Source organism: Leishmania major, chromosome 14 (genome assembly GCF_000002725.2).
Source record: "Leishmania major strain Friedlin complete genome, chromosome 14".
NCBI lineage: Eukaryota > Euglenozoa > Kinetoplastea > Trypanosomatida > Trypanosomatidae > Leishmania > Leishmania major.
The window spans coordinates 55,612-74,689 of NC_007255.2; the positions used below are offsets into that span (position 1 = coordinate 55,612).

General features: G+C 62.4%; 5 protein-coding genes across 5 annotated transcripts; all 5 read left to right on the plus strand.

The window, feature by feature from the left end:
• Positions 1-179: 179 nt before the first annotated feature.
• On the plus strand, positions 180-1,544 carry LMJF_14_0220 (conserved hypothetical protein; the record flags this gene model as incomplete). The annotated part of the gene is made up of 1 exon (XM_001687569.1): positions 180-1,544. One exon carries the CDS (start codon positions 180-182, stop codon positions 1,542-1,544), a length of 1,365 nt encoding a protein of 454 aa, XP_001687621.1.
• Positions 1,545-5,960: 4,416 nt separating this feature from the next.
• On the plus strand, positions 5,961-11,492 carry LMJF_14_0230 (conserved hypothetical protein; the record flags this gene model as incomplete). The annotated part of the gene is made up of 1 exon (XM_001687570.1): positions 5,961-11,492. One exon carries the CDS (start codon positions 5,961-5,963, stop codon positions 11,490-11,492), a length of 5,532 nt encoding a protein of 1,843 aa, XP_001687622.1.
• Positions 11,493-12,448: 956 nt separating this feature from the next.
• LMJF_14_0240 (conserved hypothetical protein) lies at positions 12,449-12,877 on the plus strand (the record flags this gene model as incomplete). The annotated part of the gene is made up of 1 exon (XM_001687571.1): positions 12,449-12,877. One exon carries the CDS (start codon positions 12,449-12,451, stop codon positions 12,875-12,877), a length of 429 nt encoding a protein of 142 aa, XP_001687623.1.
• A 675-nt stretch (positions 12,878-13,552) lies between these two features.
• LMJF_14_0250 (conserved hypothetical protein) lies at positions 13,553-14,071 on the plus strand (the record flags this gene model as incomplete). Its single annotated transcript, XM_001687572.1, has 1 exon — positions 13,553-14,071. The coding sequence occupies one exon, from the start codon at positions 13,553-13,555 to the stop codon at positions 14,069-14,071; it is 519 nt and encodes a 172-aa protein (XP_001687624.1).
• A 2,290-nt stretch (positions 14,072-16,361) lies between these two features.
• Positions 16,362-18,530, plus strand: LMJF_14_0260 (conserved hypothetical protein; the record flags this gene model as incomplete). Its single annotated transcript, XM_001687573.1, has 1 exon — positions 16,362-18,530. One exon carries the CDS (start codon positions 16,362-16,364, stop codon positions 18,528-18,530), a length of 2,169 nt encoding a protein of 722 aa, XP_001687625.1.
• Positions 18,531-19,078: the final 548 nt, after the last annotated feature.

Sequence of the window (19,078 nt, forward strand, 5' to 3'; positions counted from 1 at the left end):
CCTACACAAGCACCGGCTTCGATGTGACGTCTTCAGACTCCATTTTTGCCGCTCCACCCGCGCTGCTGTCGGCGCCGCCGGCAGCGGAGAGCGAGCCCTCCGTCGCGCCACACACACACACACACGGCCGCGTCGTCCTCGCCCGATTCCGGATAGACGCCGCCTTCAAGGGCAACGAGATGATGCGCCCCATCACATACTTCCCGATCACCACGGAAATTCTCGCGGAGAACGACGCGAGCTTCACCGTGCCGGATGTCCCGACCAACGCGCCGCATCTTGCCGGCATCGACATCGGCGTGCGGCGCAACGACTGGTCTCGCGGCAACTCGGCGAGCGTGGATCGGCGGTACAGCGAGGTGGTCGATCTGCGAGAGCTTCTCACGTACCAGTTCCCCACACTCATCATGTCGCCGCTGCCGCGCAAGAGCAGCGTCAGCGACATCGAGACCTACTTCAGCGCCTCGGACGCCTTCGCGGCGCAGCGCCATAACCTCCAGTTCTTTCTCAACGAAATCGCGTGCATGCCGGAGGTTATCTTCTTCTCCGAATGGGTAGCGCCGTTCTTCCTGGACCCGCGCGACACCTTCGAGACGGGCACGCTGTTGCGCATGCGTGCCGCCCTGCGCGACCTCCGCCTCGCCACACACCCCTTCCGGGAGTGCAGCAAGCGGCACCGAAGCTTCACCGAGTACACCGCAAACAAGATTGCGGCCAAGTCCAGCAGCCTTGTGCGGTCCGTGGCCGGCTTCTTCTTCAGTTCCAAGAACGACGGCAGTGCAACTGACGGTCGCGGTGGCGACGGGCACCCCAACGGCGGCGGCAGCGTGCCGGTGCCAACGTCGTCGTCGTCGTTTACGTACGACTGGACCTACCTGCCGTCCTCGGCCAAGTCCGACGCCTGTGCGTGGGTGAGGGTGTGTGAGCAACTTGCCCGCCGCCAGCAGGCGCTGAAGGCGTCGGCGCGGTCGTTTGAAAAGTACCTGGCTGCTTTGGCGCACATGAAGGACGCGCAGCTGAAGGTGGCGCAGTCCTTCGAGAACTACGAGCGCACGCTTCGGTCCAGCCCGGCGCTTGACGCTCTTGGCGGCGAGTACCACCTCGCAGTCAGCATGATCGACGCTGTTACGCAGAAGGAGCGCGAGTACATAGAGCGCAAGTATCTGAACATGTGCTTGCGGCTGGGCTTCGAGGCAAACTTGATTGATGCGGTGTTGGATGCGGTGGATGTGGTGCTGGGTCAGTACCAATTTCTCTCCAGCGCCCAGCTCATGAATACGCGTGACCGCACACATGAGGAGGCACTGCTGTATACCCAAACCGTGAGTCGTGCACTGCTCGCCGACTACCGTGACCGATACAAGTTCTTCTACGAAAAGCGCATGCGCAACTTGGTGCGGGAGCAGGTGGCCCGGCCCGCTATCGAATGCGCCGCCGCTGTGCAGCAGGTCATGAAGGGCTCTGAGTTGCTGCGCGTGGTGCAAGACGCCTTTTACACGGAAGTGAATCCCACCGCGAGCTCGCCGGCAACCGCTGCTGCGTAGCGCGCCTCTAGGTCAGCGAGGTGGTGGCGTAGTAGACGCTAGAGGAAAATAGAGACGCTTCACGGTAGCACATCGCCAGATCAGCGGCACGGTCTTTGTGCACTCCCTGCGGCTCCCTCGATCTTCTTTTTATTGCCTCACGCACAGCAGCGGGGTCTGTGGTAGTGGTGAGCCGCATCGCGCACTCGTCAGCGAGAGAAGCACACAGAGAAGAAGCGCCCTCTCGGGTCCATTCTCCTCCTTCCTCCACCCCTCCCACTTTCTCGCGCGCTGCGAAGGTGTCAGAGGTTGTTTTGTGTGAACGGCTTTCACGTGTGGAGTGCTCCACAGCTGCTTTTCTTCATTTCGCTTGTTGCGTTCACGCGTGTCGGTGTCCTTTTTGTGTGTGTCTGTGCGCCGCCGTGCGGACCGGCAGCTCCGTTAGTCGTGTTGCTCAGTGATTGCTGGTGCGTCAGTGTTGAGCGATGGATGCAGTGTTGGTGCTGTTACGCCGACGCTTCACCGGAGTCCGCCATCGGCTCTCGCTTTCAGTGCTCCCGCGGTTTCTGTGCTTGCGCCGTGGCCTTCTTCGGTGCTGTATCCGGGGGTGGGGCGTGCGTCTGCTGATGTGTGGCGTCTTCTCGTGAACCTCTTGGCCTCGGTGATTTCTGCGACTTGCCGCTGCTGCTGCGGTTGACGTGTGCTTCGTTCATCGCTCCACCCATCTCAATTCATGACGCCTCTCTCTCTCTCCCCCCCCCTCCCTATCACGCTGACTTGTGCTCGCGCCGTGTATCACCGCTAATGGTAAGTTGGTGCTTGTACAGTGTGTGCGGTTGTGCGTGGATTTCACACTGGGCTGCCTCTCTGCAGTGCGTGTGGCACAGGAAAGGCGAAGGCGGAGGCAGGATCGGATCTGACTCTGTCGGGAAGGCCGGCAATGGCCCGGCCTTCGTTTGTTCTTCCAGACGTACTCTGTGCTCCTCCTTCGAATATACGGGCACTGCGAAATGCGCCTCGCCTTTTCTTCGCCTCTTCCTGTTGTTCCTCCGGCCTGTTGGTTCTCTTCCCGTTGTTGTTGATTAGGGTACTCCCTCTCCCCACCACCACCACCGCACTGCTTCGCCTCGCGCTCCTCCCGAGCGTATATTCCGGTGTGCCGGTGCAGGCGCGCGTATGCTCGTGTATTTCCTGTGCGCTTTCTTTTTCTGTCTGTCGGCCGTTTTCCTTTTTCTGACCTCGACGGAGAGAACGAAACAACAAGCCTGGAACACACTCACATGTTTGTGCGTGGTTGTGCGTGGGGCAACACTCGAAACTGCGATGCCCACTTAGTACCCACATGATCCAAGTGCCATGCGCTGAAGTTGGCGTTGGTGAGAAGGAAAGAGGTGGAGATTGCGCTGAGCCTGCTCCGCCGCGGGCCACCGGTATCGCCAAAGTGCAATGGCACCACACTTCGGGCTCGTCCGTTCTCTCTCACGTACGAAGTCGACACACACACACACACACGCACACCTCCTCTTAGGCGCTGCCACGCCTTCTTCATCTTCTCACCCTGCTAGCATACGCACAGAGAGAGGTAGGCGCGTTCGCTCACCGATGCGCGGGCGCTGTCACTTGTTCTCTGCCGAATTCCCTTCTCTCTATCCTCCTGCTTTGTCGACGCTAATATCACGCTGCCAAGCACGCACAGCACGTGCACGCATAATAACCATGTCTCCGCACGTGCGCCAACCCACTCCGGTGCTGCTGCTCCTGGCAGCTGCCCGTGGTTGCCGTGACACTGATTCGCTGTGAGGTCGGGGCGTGCGAGCCGCCGCCATCAAAGATTTGACTGAGAAACAGCAGGTCTACACACGCGTCGCTCTCTACTCGCATTCACGGATACGTTGCTACCGGATGTGAAGCAGCACTGGACAGGGACAGGCTGTTGTACCCGTCTCGGTGCCACTTGCGCCGATGGAGGCAAGGCTGGGCTCCTGTTCCCGAGCTGTCACGCGACGGAGCCAGGCAGCTTGTTGATTTTACCCCCCCCCACACACACACACATGCACCGGACGTGGACCCACGGCAGGTGGCGGCGCTGGTCATCGTGGTAACTGTATTGGGCAGCATGCGCACTGAGCGCCTTGGCCTACTTTAGCCTCTCCAGCGACTCGCTGACCGGCCCTATTTCTTCTAGGTGACGTATGCTGGCGCCACTCATGTATCGCATCCATGGCGGCAGCTTATGCACTGTGGAACATCTCCACCGTCGTGAAATCGTATGGCATTCCTGCCGACACTCTTCCTCGACGGCAGCAGTCTGACTGGCACAATTTCAGACTCGTGTGGCGCGTGGACGAGCCGGCAAGCAGCGTTTTTTTTTTTTGCAGGCAACTACCCCACCAGGCGCGTCCTCATGGCGCGGATGAACAGCGGCATCGGGTGCCGTGTTACCTCTGCTGAGGAGGCGGCCAACTACCGTGCACCCGATACGAGCAGCAGCCGCAGCAGCAGCAGTAGCGGCGGCGCGCCACCGTCTGTTTCGTCGACCTCTCGCACCGATGAGCCGCCGGCACCGCCTAGCATGGCTCCATCGTCACCGTCCTCGCGCAACGGCAACGCCTGCGCTGGTTTTATGAAGGCGGTGTGTCCGAGCGCCGATTCGGTGGCCGACTCCCAGCCGGCGCCCTACATGGAATTCGTGTGCTGCAGCGACTACAGCTCCACAGCCACTTTGTGTGGTGACATAATGCGGTTGATGCGCAGCGACAAGGTGTGCTGAAGGGTGCCAGAGCTGGCCGCATCCTTCACATGCGGCCCAGGCATCAGCGCACAGGGCGGCGGCCTGCATCTCGACACGTGGTGCGTCGACTGAGGCCGGAGCGCATCTGCTGCGCCTACCTCGGCATGGTTGGGGGCTGCTCTGACGGCCATGGCCTCCCGTGTAGCCGCCACCTCTCGAGCACAGACGGTGCGGTTGCCCGTCTTTCTGCGTGCGCGTGAAGGTGTCTGCTCCTCTCCTTCGTGTGCCTCTCCTCCCCCTCCCACCCTAACTGCGACCATACCACTCTCACCGTGCGTGTGTGGGTGTGTCAGTGCGCGAGGAACCTCCTCAGGGGCAGCAGCATCTATGTCTTCCCAGGCCCGCCACAACTCCTCCGACACCTGCACCCCCTCCCCTCAGCAGCATGATGATCGAGCCATGCGCACTCGCAACATCCACGTGCGCAGGACTTCCGCTCTTTCCCCAGTCTTCATTGCTCATGGGATGCCACCGGCAGCCGGCGTAACCCGTCAGGAGCCCCGCAAAAGTGAGGCTGCGCGAGGCGCGGCCATGCATGAGAATGTCCATGCACAGCTGCTCTTCCGGGATCAGTCCACCGGGGCTCCGCTTCTACTGAATCCCCCTCTGCACCGTCAAGGCCACAGCCGCATACGGAATACGCGTTTCTGGCATACTTCCTCTCGCGTGAAAAGGGAATCGGAGTGGAAAGTGGCAAGGGCGGGCTCGTGCGTGTCCAAAGGCTTCCGCAAGGGGCCAGCGCACACGCACTCGCTGGCGCAGGCCGCAGAGCAAGAGGAATGGAGGAGAGCGCGCAAGTTAGTCGTCAGCCTTCGCGATAGCAGATGTGTATGCGTCTCCCTCCCCTCTCGCTCTCGGACACGCTATGCTTTCTCTTCGTCATCTCTCGTTGTTGCTGTTGCCGCTGGAGCTCGTGGTGTGTGCCTGTGAAGGGATGTGTGGATCGGTGGCACTCTGCGTGCTTGCGTCAGCCGCCAGCTCCCCCACCCCCTCCCAGCCACCACCATCACGATGGTTGACCCCCCCAGTGTGCGTTGCGCCCTCTATCGCACGGAAGCATCCAAAGCGAGGGAGAGATGCGTACGCATGCAGGGGTGGGAGAGAAGCACGTCGTACCATGTGAAGCGAGAAATACAGGATGAAGGAAACATGTGTCGCAGCCTCCCCTCTCTCTCTCTCTCTTCACGGAGACATGTATCATCGATGACGGTGCCGTGTGGAAGGGAAGAGAAGCGATATGCACTTGTCGTTTTCGCTGCGAGGGTATGCAGCACGTGAAGCGACGCACGTGTGGTCCTGCCATCGTGGTTGTACTCAGCACCTACTCGACTATTCCGTCGCTCTCTAGCACACACACACACACACACACACACACCTCCAACCACTCCCACTATCCATCTCTCACCTTGACGAGCACGCACAGAGGCATACATCAGGGATACACACACGCACACGGAGGCGCGCTGTGCTTGGTAGCCTCAGGAGCTCCCACCCACCCACCCCTCACTCACCCCACCACCATCCCCACCGGTCTTGTGCGTCGTAGCTGCCTTACGCGCGTTGTGTGAGGCAAAGCAGCGTCTCCTTTCGATGGCTGCATTGTATTTTGTTTTAGTAGCTCCTGCACTCGTCCTCGTCCAGCGATCATGGATGGGCTCTTCGGCGAGAAGGACTGTCACCGTCACCCGCCGCTCGACCTCACGAGTCGCGCCTTTCAGCCAAAGAAGTACATCCAGCGCGTCTTGGCCAATGTCTCGCATGCTGTGTTCGAAGGCCAGCTCGTCGACAAAGTCGGGGTAGCGGAGGAGGACACCGGGGAGGCTCTCAAGCAGCTCATACGCGACAACCTCGGCGTGTTCATCGACTCTAAGGATGCCATGGACGCCGTGTACAACTCCGACGCGGAGCTCTTCACCGGCGAGGCCCTCGAAGCCATCACACGGTCGTTCAAGAGCGCATCGACCAGCTGCGAGTCGCTCGTGAGGCCCATCACAGCGACGTTTCTCGACGTGCAGAAAAGCCGAAAGAGTCAGGACATGCTCGACAAGTTCTTCAGCGTTCTCGGAGTCCCTGGTGCCATCTACGACAGTTGCGGCTCCAAGGTGGCGCAGCGGCGCCAGACCGCGACGGCGCTGACGGCGGCGGACGACTCCACCAGCTCCGACGACGACGAAGACAGCGCGTCGCGCGAGGGGGGCGCTGGCGAGGCTCGTGGTTTGAGTGGTCGAGACGACCAGCCAAAGAAGGAGCCTCGCCGATCCGCAAAACGCAAGGCCTCATGCGACTACGACGGCGACAGCCTCGAGGAAGAAAACGAGTACGAGGAGGACGAGAGCGACAACGACGAGAATGACACCGCTGCTGCCGCTGCCAAGCCGCACGGCACCTTGGAAGGGCCCGCTGACAGCACCGCCCCCGCGGACATGTACGTGCTTGAAAGCGGGGAAGAAATCTATTTCTGGTATGGCACCCCTCTGGTGCGCCTCAAGGACGTTGACGCATGGCGGCAACATGTCGATCATGTTGCTAACTATGAGGCAGCCGTGCTGCACCTGCGACGTGCCATGCTATACCTCGAGGAGACGTACTCGCTCATCGACGGTGCGATGCTGACTGAAGACGACGGAGAGCCGTCGAAGGCAACGCAGGCGTCAGCTGCGACAGGAGATGGCCGCTTCCCGCCTGCCGGGCAAGGCACTACTTCGGCTGCGACAGAGGGAGCAGTAGCCGGATCGTCAAAGAACGTGAGCGCTGTCTGTCGTAGCGTGTTTGCCTACAAGTTCTCCATGGCCCTCCTCCGCGCCGCCTTGTACCTCTGTAGCCAGCTGGCCGAGGAACTCATCTACGCGAGCCCAGCTGACACCGTGCTCATTGAGGATACGCTGTCCATGATGATGGACACCAGCATCGCCTCGGTGAAGCTGCATCACTTCTGCGCCGTGCTGCAAGAGGCACTTGGCGAAGGCGATCGGCATGAGCAGCTGCTGACCAAGCTGCGCACGCGGCTGTCCAGTGGCGGGGCAACAGCTGAATGCTTTAGTCCGAAGAGTGGCCGCACCGTCTCGACGCCGGGTGTTTCCGACGATCATACGGTCAGCTTTTCTCCCAACAGGCCCGTGACCGAGGCTGGTGCAGGCGGTGCTGCGGCAGCCTCGGCTTCCTCTGTCACGGCGCCGCGACGTGGCACAACGGCCTACCAGCACCCCGTGCAGTTCTTCATATCCATTGTGCAGCGCCAGCAGAAGCACCTCTTCCACACCAGCGCTGCCGGCCTCCTGCGAGAGGCGAGTGGGTGGCTGTCGAAGGCACAGACAGACGCAGCGCGCGGTCTGAAGGAGCGGCATCGGCAACAGGAGCAGCGGCAGAAGCTGCGTATCGCAGCAGCTGGAGGGGTGGACGCTGGGGAAGGCGCAGCGGCAGAGCTGCTGAGCGGGAGCGACATCTGCGGGCGCAGGCTGTCGCAAAATTTGCACCTCGGCGTCAGCATCAGCGGCGACGGCGGTTTCATCGGCAACGCGAACGACTCCTTTCTGCAGGAAGGCTCCTTCACACAGATGAACGCACGCGGCGTCGGCAGGCGGCGACAGTCGTCTGCGGGCTCACCGACGAGCGGCGACGGCGACGGCGACGGTGACGGTGCTGCTATCGCAGCCAGCGGCAGCGCCACGGTATGCAGTGATGGCACTCCGACAGAGGAGAATCGCCAGACTGTCGGCATCATCTCCGACGCCTACGTGTCAAGGCTGCTGGATGCCCTCAACACGCCGGAGTCGCCCTTCCCCACCAGCACCGAGTTCCGGGTTGGCACCTTGGACATGGATGCGGTGCTCGTGTCCAGCTGTCTGCAGATCCGCATCCACAGCTCCTCCCTGCTCAACCAGCTGTTCACGCGCGCTGAAGTCGAGTCGGCCGTGATGGCGCAGGCACGCTCTCTCAATACCTTCGCCCTGCGACTGTGCACCGAGTGTGTTGGAACGCTCGAGCACGTGGTCGGCTCCTACTGGGGCGGCATCGCGACTGCGCTGCACTCGGGCGTCTTCGACTTCGTTCCTGAGCTGGACTCGCCGCTGCACACTATCTTGACCCAGCTCTTGGGCAACACGGCGGCCCCGGCAGCGGCAGGCGCCGGTGGTGCCGCGGCGGCCGGCAGCGGCGGCAACGGGTTGCAGCGCTCGCCGTCGGTCATCCTCAGTGGCACACACTCACGCTCGCTAAGTCGTGTAGGAGAGATAGATGACAACGCCCATGTCTCTGATGACGGGGCCGCCGTGACGGGCACAGCAAACCACGGCGCGGCCGCGGCGGACGCGCGAGGGAGAGCGGCAGGCGCCGGCGTGGGGTCCGGGTCCATCGAGCAGCTGCCGTGTATACGCTTTATACCGACGTTGCCGCATGTTTTCCACCCCGCTGCAGCCGACGCGGGTGATGAAAGTGCAACACAGCAGCCTACTCGCCCGAAGCGCCTGCGCGACATCTCGGTGCAGGCGGTTCATCACATGATCAGCACCGCTGCAACCACGCTGCAGGCTCTCTTCTTGGCTTTCATAAACAGGAGCGTCGTGGACGGCTTCGTGAGTGCACTGGCACAGTACCGGGCGAGTGATCTGAGACGCTACAGCCGCTCCGAGCGTGTCGAGCTGCACGCGGCCGTTCTCTACGAGGTCATTCTTAGCCAGTGGGAGCGCATGATGAACCTCGTGAGTGACGCGATGCTGCGGCTAAAGATCGTCATTGGCGAGTCCAGCAGCTCCGCCACCATCACGTCGGAGGCGCAGGTAGAGGAAGTCGGTGATCTGCTGCAGGAGCTGGAGGTTTTGCGCTCCACGTGCCTGCGCTGCTACCTGCATGGCATCGGCGTGCTGAGTAAGGCCTACCTGACGGCGCTCCCGCTGCTGCAGCGGCACACCGACAAGTCGCTCGACGCGCGCGTCCGCTCCCGGCTCAGTCGCGACTCCGTCTCTTCCCACGCAGTCCACAAGCTGCTCAACGTCTTGTCGGTCGTCATGGACCGCTGCGTCCCCTTCTTTGCGCGCGATACGGAGGTCTACGATAGCGTGGACCTGTTCGCCGTCAAGTCGGGGAGCCTGCGCGACGACGCCGACGAGGACGCAGTGGCGGGTGAAAGAGGCGGCGGTGACGCTGGCGCACGCAATCCTGCGTCGCGTCGTCGTCGGCTTCTGCGCCAGCGTTCAGAGAATGATCCCTCCGGTAGGGGAAGGTGCGGCGACAGGTCGGGCACGGAGCGTCGCGGACGAGGGTCAGAGTCCTGCGCACCGGCCGCTCTCGGAGATGGCACCGATGTCGTCGTGGACCCCATTTCGGAGCTCATCGCGCAGTTCCACAGAAGGCTAGTGATGGAGAGCCTACAGGACCACGAGGAACTGGTACTCGCTCTCCTCTCGCACCTCCTGCTCGCCTTCGTTGACATGTTGCAGCTGAAGTGTCGTACAGCCACTACAGACGTCACCCTGCACCCCGCCGAGCGCGAGCGGTGCGTCGTCGAGTGCATGGCCGACACGCTGTGCCTCGCCACAACGCTGACGCCTATTCTCACGGAGCACCTGCTGGCGCCCTGCTTCTTCGAGTTGATTGCGCGTCAGCTGCCGGAGCTGTGCGCGACACCAGTCGACGTCGCCGCGATGCTGCAGAGTAAGCAGCAACAGTATAGTCAAGTCTACCTGTCGGTGGTGGAAGAGCACTGCCAACTTGCTGTGGACGCCATGATGAACGCGTACCTGGCGCTGGCCCAGCAGCCCATCACGGACCTCGTCAGGCGACAGGGCTTTGTGCAACCACTCTTTGACTGGCAACGCGTCTCTCCGCACACCACAGCGGCAGTGCGCCCGTACATCGCCGACGCGATTGCGTGCATCGCTCGCGCGCACGAGACGCTAAATACAATTCGGCAGCCGGTTCTCGGCAGCGCCGCCACGCAGCGTCTTGTGGCGCACCTCGTGCGTACCTTCCTGACCTCCTTCACCAGCGACGTGAACGTCTTGGAGCTCTCTGTCGAATGCAGCTCCAGCTTCTTGGTGTACGGCCTGACACTGCTCGAGGCCGAGGCCGCCACGATCCTGCGCGTCGTGGACTCGGTTGTGGCGCACGTGAAGGCAAACCCCACCACGAATGAGCTGCTACCGGAGCTGGCGGTGACGCGGGAAAACCTTGTCGCCGTCACGAAAACCTTGGAGAGCTACGCGACCTCCGTCGGCGAGGCGATCGTTGCCGCACGCAACAGCGAGGGAGGTGGTGCGAGCGAGGCGGTCATCGCCCTCTCGCTCCTGTCACGTGACAAGCGACAGGAGCGGCGCGACGGAATGGTGCAGGCAGCGATGCACACACTAGCATACATGCTAGAGGCCATCAACACGGAGCTCGAGGAGTCGTCGCTGTCAAGCGCGGCGCTGCTGCAGCTGCGCAGTGCGGCAGAAAAGGGAGACGGTGCCGCGGGCAATGGCTTGCGCAGCGCTGTGGCAGAGCGCATCGTGCAGCGCATCGAACGACGCAAGGAGGGCTACGAGCTCCGCCGCGCTCGCGCTGCTGCGGCAGCAGAAGTGGAGCGCCAGCGGAAGAAAGCGTTGGTGTCTGCGGCTTCGCCCGAGGACGGCACTGGCCCTGCAGTCGGCTCAGACAGCGGCGCCGGTACGAGCGGCCGGCGCCAGCCGCTGCGTCGCCGTACGGACGGGTCGAAACTGGTGCTCAGCTCAGCCGGTCTCGGCGACGATAAGGACGGCGACGCGGAGAGCGCAGAGCACCTCACCCCACGCACCGTGCAGGAGAGTGAGAGAGAGTCGTTGAAGGCGGCAGAGGCGGCCAGCAACGTGTTCCGTCTTGCCCAGGACCAGCGGCAGAAGCGCCGGGTGCGGCGCGTGAGTAAAGTCGACACGGCCGACGGCAGAGGTGCAGACGGCGCCGCGGAAGCCGGCGAGGTGAGCGCGGGAATAGCCAAGTCGGGGCCCACACCCGCAACGGTGCCGCCGCCGCTTTCGGTGCCGCTTGCGGGCTATGCGGCGGGCGGCAACGATGACGACGGCAGTGAAGGGGCTGAAGCGGTACCGGCGCGCAATCGGGTGTCCCGGCGTGCACGTCGGCGCGTCGTCAGCGGCGACGATGACGGCGGGGTGCCGGTGCGGCACGAGAGGCGCGCCAACCGCTTCCGGCGCTCGAATGTGCTTTGAGGACGAGTGCACAGCGCCCCTCGGGCACTTCCAAGCGTGGAGAGCATGCGGCCAAGAAGGGAGACGGAGAGGGGGTCTGCCGAGGGTGGGCTTCTACCCGTCCGGCCCCTTCTGTGGTGTACCCCTTGCGTGCATATCAGTGGATGTGAGGGTGAGGAGCGGCTCGTGGGATTGTCTGAGCTGCCATGGTGCCGCATCGCCGCGCGCTCTGTGCTGTTCATCTGCGGCGCCTCTCCGCTTAACTCGACAAGCACACGCACCACACGACGCTTCGCAGTGAGCGAGGTGTGAAGAGGTGGCGATGCTAGATGGATAGAGAGAAGACGCGGTCGCATGTATTGAATGGCTGTGGTCGGTGCTTGTCTGTGTGTAGAGTCGGGAGGGCGCACCGGTGTAGTCGCTGACTATGCATGGGTGTGCGTGTGCAGTTGAAAGTCGCGCCTTCAAGGGACTAAGAGTCCCCCATGTCCTCTTCCATGGCCCATGTCGTAGACGCATGCACGCGTACACACACACACACTAGGAGGGAGAGAGGTACACAGGTTTTTAGGCCGGCAGATCTGGCAAGAGGGCGGGATGAGGAGTGAACGAGAGAAGGCGGGCGGCGGAAAGAGACTCAGTGCCGCCTTTGCCATGTCTCGCTCTCTTGTCCCGCCCGCCCACCCCTCCACTCCCCACTGCCCCGACTCCCCTCGTCGCGCACCACTCTCTGCGTGTACTTGCCTGTGCGTGTGTGCGTCTGTCTGTCTGTCTACCCCCGCCACCACTCGCCCGCCCTCCCCCCCCCGCGTCCCCTTTCCAACACATGCGCACACGCGGCCGCCTCTTTTCTTTCCGCACGTTTTCTGCTTTCTATGTGTGTCGTCACTGCAGGACTTTAAGTCTCCTGCCTCTCCCTCTACAGTCTGCACTCTCATTCTCTCGTACCGTGTTACCTCACCACCTCAGCTCGCACCATGGCCGCCAACTGCATCTTCTGCAAGATCATCAAGGGCGATATCCCCTGCGCGAAGGTCGCTGAGACGTCCAAGGCGCTCGCCTTCATGGACATCAACCCCCTCTCGCGGGGACACATGCTTGTCATCCCGAAGGAGCACGCAAGTTGCCTGCACGAGCTGGGCATGGAGGATGCCGCGGATGTGGGTGTGCTGCTTGCCAAAGCCAGCCGTGCCGTCGCTGGGCCGGATGGCTCTATGCAGTACAACGTCCTTCAGAACAACGGCAGTCTAGCCCACCAGGAGGTGCCGCACGTCCACTTCCACATCATCCCGAAGACGGATGAGAAGACGGGGCTGAAAATCGGCTGGGACACAGTCAAGGTAGCGTCGGACGAGCTTGCCGAAGACGCGAAGCGGTACAGCGAGGCGATCGCGAAGATTCAGTAGCGGCCAGGAATGCAACAAGAAGACGATGTGAGCCATGTCGGTGCGACGGCGCCGTCTCTCTCCTTCTCCCGCAGCACATATCCTTCAGCCCCCACCTACCCACACGCACACACACGCCCTCCACAACTTTGCATCCCTCGCGCAAGAGCACGTGTGCGTCGCTGTTTCTTCTTTTCTCTGTACGTGCGCCATCGAGGGCGCTCAGGTATGCTGAGGCTCTCCTGCCTTCCGCCTTGCTCGCTCCCACATCCCACCTCCCGACCCCCCCCCGCCTACCATCCTGTGGTGTTGTCTGTAAGCGTGCAGTCTTCATGGATGGCAGCCCACCCCTCCTCCATCCTGCTACGCAGTTCTGGCCCTTCCCCCTCTACATCGCGGTCCAAAATGCAGAAGGGCACGTGCCGCGTCTCGCGGTCCTCTGCCCCACCAATCACATACGACCAAACCTCCCAACCTCCAACCCCGCCCCCTCCTCTCTCTGTCTCTCTCTCTCTCTCAGGATAATCGCTTTATCTCCCGATTACACGCCCACACCCACACAACCAGCAGCTGCACGTGCACATCTATCCCTGCCGTGTCTCCTCGTGTGCGCCAACCCGCCTCTCTCTCCTCCCCCTACCCTCCGACTCCACGAGGGATTGCGACACAGCCCCTCAGCCGGCCAGCAGAGAAACAATGGCACCTAAGGCGCCCAGCGACGAGGCCCTCCTCGACGCCTGCATCAGCGCGAACCGTCTCGAGTACCCGGAGCAGTCACTGATCTTCATGGCGCTCATCGCCTCCTTTCAGCCCGTGTACTTCTCGCACGCCATCAACGGCTTCGACTGGCGCCATGTCCCGAACCTCGTCCTGTACATCGTTATCACGGGCTTTACGACGTATATGTTGCGTCAAGCGTACGCTGTGATGGTGCAGAGCGAGTTCTGGGGCCGTCAGCGCCACTTCGCCGAGGTCTCGGACGAGAAGGCCAAGGCGCTGCGTCGTCTGCGCCTACAGGTAGCGTTGGGATACAGCCTGTTCTTCCTGAACAGCGTCTTCTTTGTGGTGAGCACCTGCTTGATGGCGTACATCTTCCGCCACAGCGACCCCCGCGCCAGCTACATCCTTTCGCCGACGCTGACAGCGGCCCTGCTGTGGCTGATTGCGCAGAAAAACGAGGAGAGCCGCCAGCGCCGCATGCGTCTCCACAAGTAAGTAGATGCGAAAAATGGAAGGCGAGATGAGCGAGTCCGGGACAGGCAGTGAGACGCGTGCGGCGCTATCTGCAGGTTACTGATTTGCGAGGACGAAGAAACTTGGGGACAGCGGTTGAGGGCGTACGTGCACTCGCCCACGCACACGCACACGCACACACACACACACACGGAAAAAAGTAGAGGACAGCAGATCGCAGCACTGTGCACCGTTCAGCGACAACGCCTTGCCTGTCTTCGCTTTGGGGTGATCGCTCCTCTGCGCATGTGCGCGCTGTAGTGTGCTAGCTCTCACCACCACACCACCACACCACCACACCCCTCTCCCCTCTTGACCTCTCCCTTCTTGACCTCTCCCTTCTAGCTTACCGCTTTTCCGCTCAGGGGGGGGAGGGGCGGACGGGCAGCGAGGGGGGGGAGGGCGGACGGGCAGCGAGGGGGGGGGGCGGACGCAAGGCTTAGAGAGCATTCCCGTCACCTCATGATGGCTGGCTGTGGCAGCCCTTGCTCTTCCCTCTTTTCGCCTGTCGCCTCTACCGTCTCGTGGCCGCCTTGTTGCGCGAGTGGCTCCACTCTGTCATTCCCTCATCGGCATAATGGATGTCGCCCGTCAGCGCTGCAGCTCTCGCGTGCCTGCGTAAACTTCGATGGGCGTCATTTGGGTTTGATGGCGTTGAGGGGAGCGGAGGGCGGAGGGGAGGGGAGCGTGAATACGTGTCGGAAGAGCACAAGAGGCCCTGTGTGAACTTCCCCACCCGCCCAGCCAGAGGCACTGCTGCCCTCGCCTTGTCTCCCTCTCTCTCTCTCTCTCCCGCTCTCCCTACCTCCCACGTCGCAGCTAACTGGGCTCTTGTTTTATGTATTAGCTGCTGGCTTCGTGGTCGGGGGTCGGGGGTGAAGTCTCTCTCCTGTTCATTGTCCTCTGCCTAGCGGCGCCTTCCCGGCCGCCTGTGCTGTTGAGAGGTCAGTTGACCTTGGCCGGACTTCCCCGTGTCCATATTGGTCGGGTATGCATGTGTCTGTGTGCTGTGGCGTGGCTGCACACGGTCGTGTGTGTGCGTGCATTATGGAAGGCTGCTCGTCTTTGCCATCTTACCTTTGTTTGGAGGGAGGAGCGTTTCCCTCCTCCTCCCCCCTATTGATGGTGCTTGCGGAGAGCGATGCCCTCAACGCGGTGTGGGATGGGACACCGTGTCGGCATTCCCTCTTCTCCGTGACGTGCGTAGTGCGACGGTCCTTAATACCCGTGTGTGCCCATGCGCGTGCGTCTGTAGGCTCGCTGTGTTCCATGCATCACTGGTGAAGGTGCATTAGAAGTAGTCGATAACGGCCTGTGGATGAGGGGGTGGGTCGCGGAGGGATCCGACCAGAAAACACGAAAAGAAGGGCGCACCAGTAGAGATGGCGCATCCCGGGCAGCAAGAGGAACAGTGGGGACACTGGGGACGGTGGTGGGTGCTCTCGGGCTCGGCTCGCCGTGTCGTGGTGTTCGTGACAGTTGGCACCAGCTTGCCCGGTCACGCGGTGGACCCACCTGCCTCTCTCTTCTACTCGCTGCATTCACTGGCCATCCCGCCAGGTGTGCTTTCTCCCATGTGTGTGCAAGCCATGATCACCTGCTCGTGGCTCAGCGGTGGAGCTCAGCCTCTCAGCTCTCCTGCCCTTCCTCCCTCTGTTCGTTGTTCTCCGTCATAGGAAGACCGCGGAGGAGCTGCAGCGTAAGCGTCCTCCGGTGACCTTGCGAAAGGGAAGATGTGGTGTGCCGGTTCTCATCGCCCTCATCACATGCCTCTCTCCTTCTCTCATTGCGCCCCTCTCTCACGCCCCGGCCACTGCCTCTCGTCCTCTGTAGGTACTTCTGTCAAAACACAAGGACAGCTTGCCGGGTCGCTCCCTCTCTCTCTTCCACACAGCTGACCACCACCACCACTCCATACGTGTGCGTGCACATGTGTGTTCGTGTGCCTCTCGCCATCTCTCCTGACTCCCTGCTCTCTCCATTTTACGTGTACCAAACACTTCCGGCGCACACTGCTCTCCTAATCTCCCCACCCACTCCCTCTCCTCCCTCCCACGATCACACGCGTTGACTCGCGCACACACGCGTGAGCGCTCACTTGTGTGTTGCTCGCTATAGTGGCGGTGACCCTATCTGCCGCCCTTGACACCCCGCCCACTATTCTGCATCCCGCTCCTGGGCACACATCGTGAGAGTAGCACCTGTGCACTCGCTCTCGCTGTCGCACCACGCTTCGCGTCTCCCTCAAAGACGGCGTGCCTGTCTGTCAGCCATGGATCCCAGCGCCGCCTTCCGCAGCTTCCCGACACAAGAACGGGGCATCCTGCTCGCCGACACGTACAAGCCCCTCTCCCTCTACGCCGCCGATGTGCAGGTGCGCCTCTCCGGCAGCGCTGCGCAGGTGATTCTGTCGCTTGAGTATGTAAACGAGACGAACAAGTTAGTGCGGGCGATTGCCGCATACCCGGCACCTTCGTCGTATCAGCTGCAATGCGCAACGCTGCAGGGCCCCGCGCGCGAAATCAGCGCGCGCTCGTATGTGCGGTCGCGTCCGCTGCGTTCCGTCGAGGCAGGAAGCGCGCTGTGCGCCGAGCCGCTCGTAGACACGGCTGTCTCCACCGTAGCCACGCAGTCCGTACCATGGGACGTCAGCCCTGGCGAGTCTGTATTGATGAAGGCCGTCTACCACGCCCCCATCTCGGTGACACATCGCACTGGCGAGATCGTGTTTACGCTGCCCGCCTCGCTTATCCCGGCGGTGCAGCGGCCGCCGGATGTCCAGCGAGGGTACATGAAGTTCCTTGATGCGCGCAGTCAGCTGCGACACCTCGCGCAGCAAGGAGGCTCCCTGCGCGTCTGCGTGGACGCGCAGCTTCTCGTGCCACTCCGAGGCGTGGTGACGCTCGAGAAGGGGCCCGAGGTCGTGCCGGAGATGGGCGTCACCGGCACCAGCGTGAACGTCCACTACGTGGGCGACACGCACTTTCAGATGACGTACCATGATGACCTCCCGAAGACAGCGTACATGCAGGTGCCGCTCTGCGTGCGTGCACCGGTTGCAGAGACGTCAGAGCCGCTGCGTCTGCACACCGTCGCCGCCTCGCTGCCGCCCACCTCTGCGCCGAGCGACCACCCCACTGCCGAAGTCGCCGCGGCGATGGTGGTTAGCATTGCCCCTTTCCTCGCCAACTGCCCCATCAATGCGGAGATCATGTTTGTGGTGGACGTGCACAGCGCTGCTCTTGGCGCCAGAGCAGCAGAGTCGGTGATGTCGGCGATCAGATCGCTGAACGGCACGGCGAGTCTCGTCAACGTGATCCTGTGCCGCGACGCCCACCGCGGTGGGGCCGTGTCGCTGTTGCCGGATGAGTCTGTGCAGTCCTCCGCGGTGCCGCAGGAATCCATGCTAGCCTTCATGAAAGAAGAGGGTGTGCAGACGTCGTCCTCAAAGGGCCCAGCCACCCTCTCCCCTCACCTCCCCTCCCTCTTGCACGACATTACCACAGGGCGCGGTATCACCACAAGCATCCCAGCTGGTTACGTCCGCAACGTCATCGTCTTGTCCGACGGCGGAAGCCAACCAGTCGACGCGGACGCCGTCGCCATGGTGTGCCAAGTAACCAATGCAGGTAGAGCGTGCAGAGTACACGCCGTCGCCCTCGCGGCCACAGCCGATCACGCGGTGCTTGAGGCGCTTGCCGAGGCCTGCGGTGGCTGCTTTGCGTCGGCAGCGGCGTCCGGCAGCAGCGAAGCGGGTGGGAGCGCCGTGGACGAGGCCGTGCAAGCTGCCGTCTCTGCCGCTGCTGTCCCGTGTTTGGTCGACATTCGCACGAAGTGGGATGTGACAGGTGGCGACATCGCTGTGGCGTCGAGTGTGCAAGCAGCAGCGGCCGCACCGTCGCCTTTACGCATGGCCACCGACGCAGACGGGGGCAGTATCGCGTGCGTCCCTCACGGAACGCAGCGGCTGCTCTATGGCCTCCTCGCCTCCGCAAACTCGCAGCTGGCGGTGCGCGTCTTTGGCCGGGTAGGGGAGATGAGGCTGGAGTACACCGCCTCCTCCGCGATCCAGCCGCCACCGCAGTCTGACGCAGCCGATACCGCTGCTGCCGCCGACGCCACGGACGAGGAATCCGGTAGGGCACCGCCGATGTTGATGACCGCTGCAGCGGCGGCCCGCATCGCCTACCTCACGCACATCCTCCACACCACCAGCGAGGATGAGGCACTTGAGGTCATTGCACTCTCCAAGCGCTACATGCTACCGTCACCCTACACAACCCTGACAGACGGAAACAGCGGACCTGGTGGTGAGCACAAGCTAGGCGGGGTCGTGCACCTGCCGTCGATGCAGGCGGCGGCGCACGTCGAGCTCGCCATCCGCGCTCGCCGGGTCGAGCTGCAGGCGGCCGCCGCTCTTAGAGCATTGCGCCCGGCGTGAGGGACGTCGTCATCCAGAAGTGTTACAGGAAGCGCTTCGAGGGAGGCTGTCTGTCCCTCACAGCGCACCCTCGCTGTCTCGAAGAGGCAGCACATCGAAGGGTGGCTAGAGGAGGAGCCGTTGCGCGCGGTGCTGAGGGAGCGGGCGGGAATGAAGGTGAAGGAGGGGCCGCCGACACCCCTAAAGCCCACCCACCCAACAACAACCCCCCTCCCTCAGAGCACATGTACAGTGACCATTCGCTGCAGTGGTTTTTCTTTTATCCCTTGAATGTAAGACACGTAATACAGCACATCGGCTTGTTTGTGCGCGCGTGTGCGGCCATCGACTCGGCCGCCTTCTCCTCTTCCCGTCTTGCCCTGTCCTGCACTGCCCCTCCTTCGCTTCTGTGTTCGCATGTCTCTCCGCTGATGGTCGTGTACCGCAGCAGCAGCAGCAGCAGCCCCCACCCCCGCCCCTCCCCCTCTCTCTCGTGTGTGCATGCGTGTGTGTGGCGAGGAGGGAAGGAGGAAAGAGAGCCGCCGCTGCTGCAGCGCACAGGGACTCAT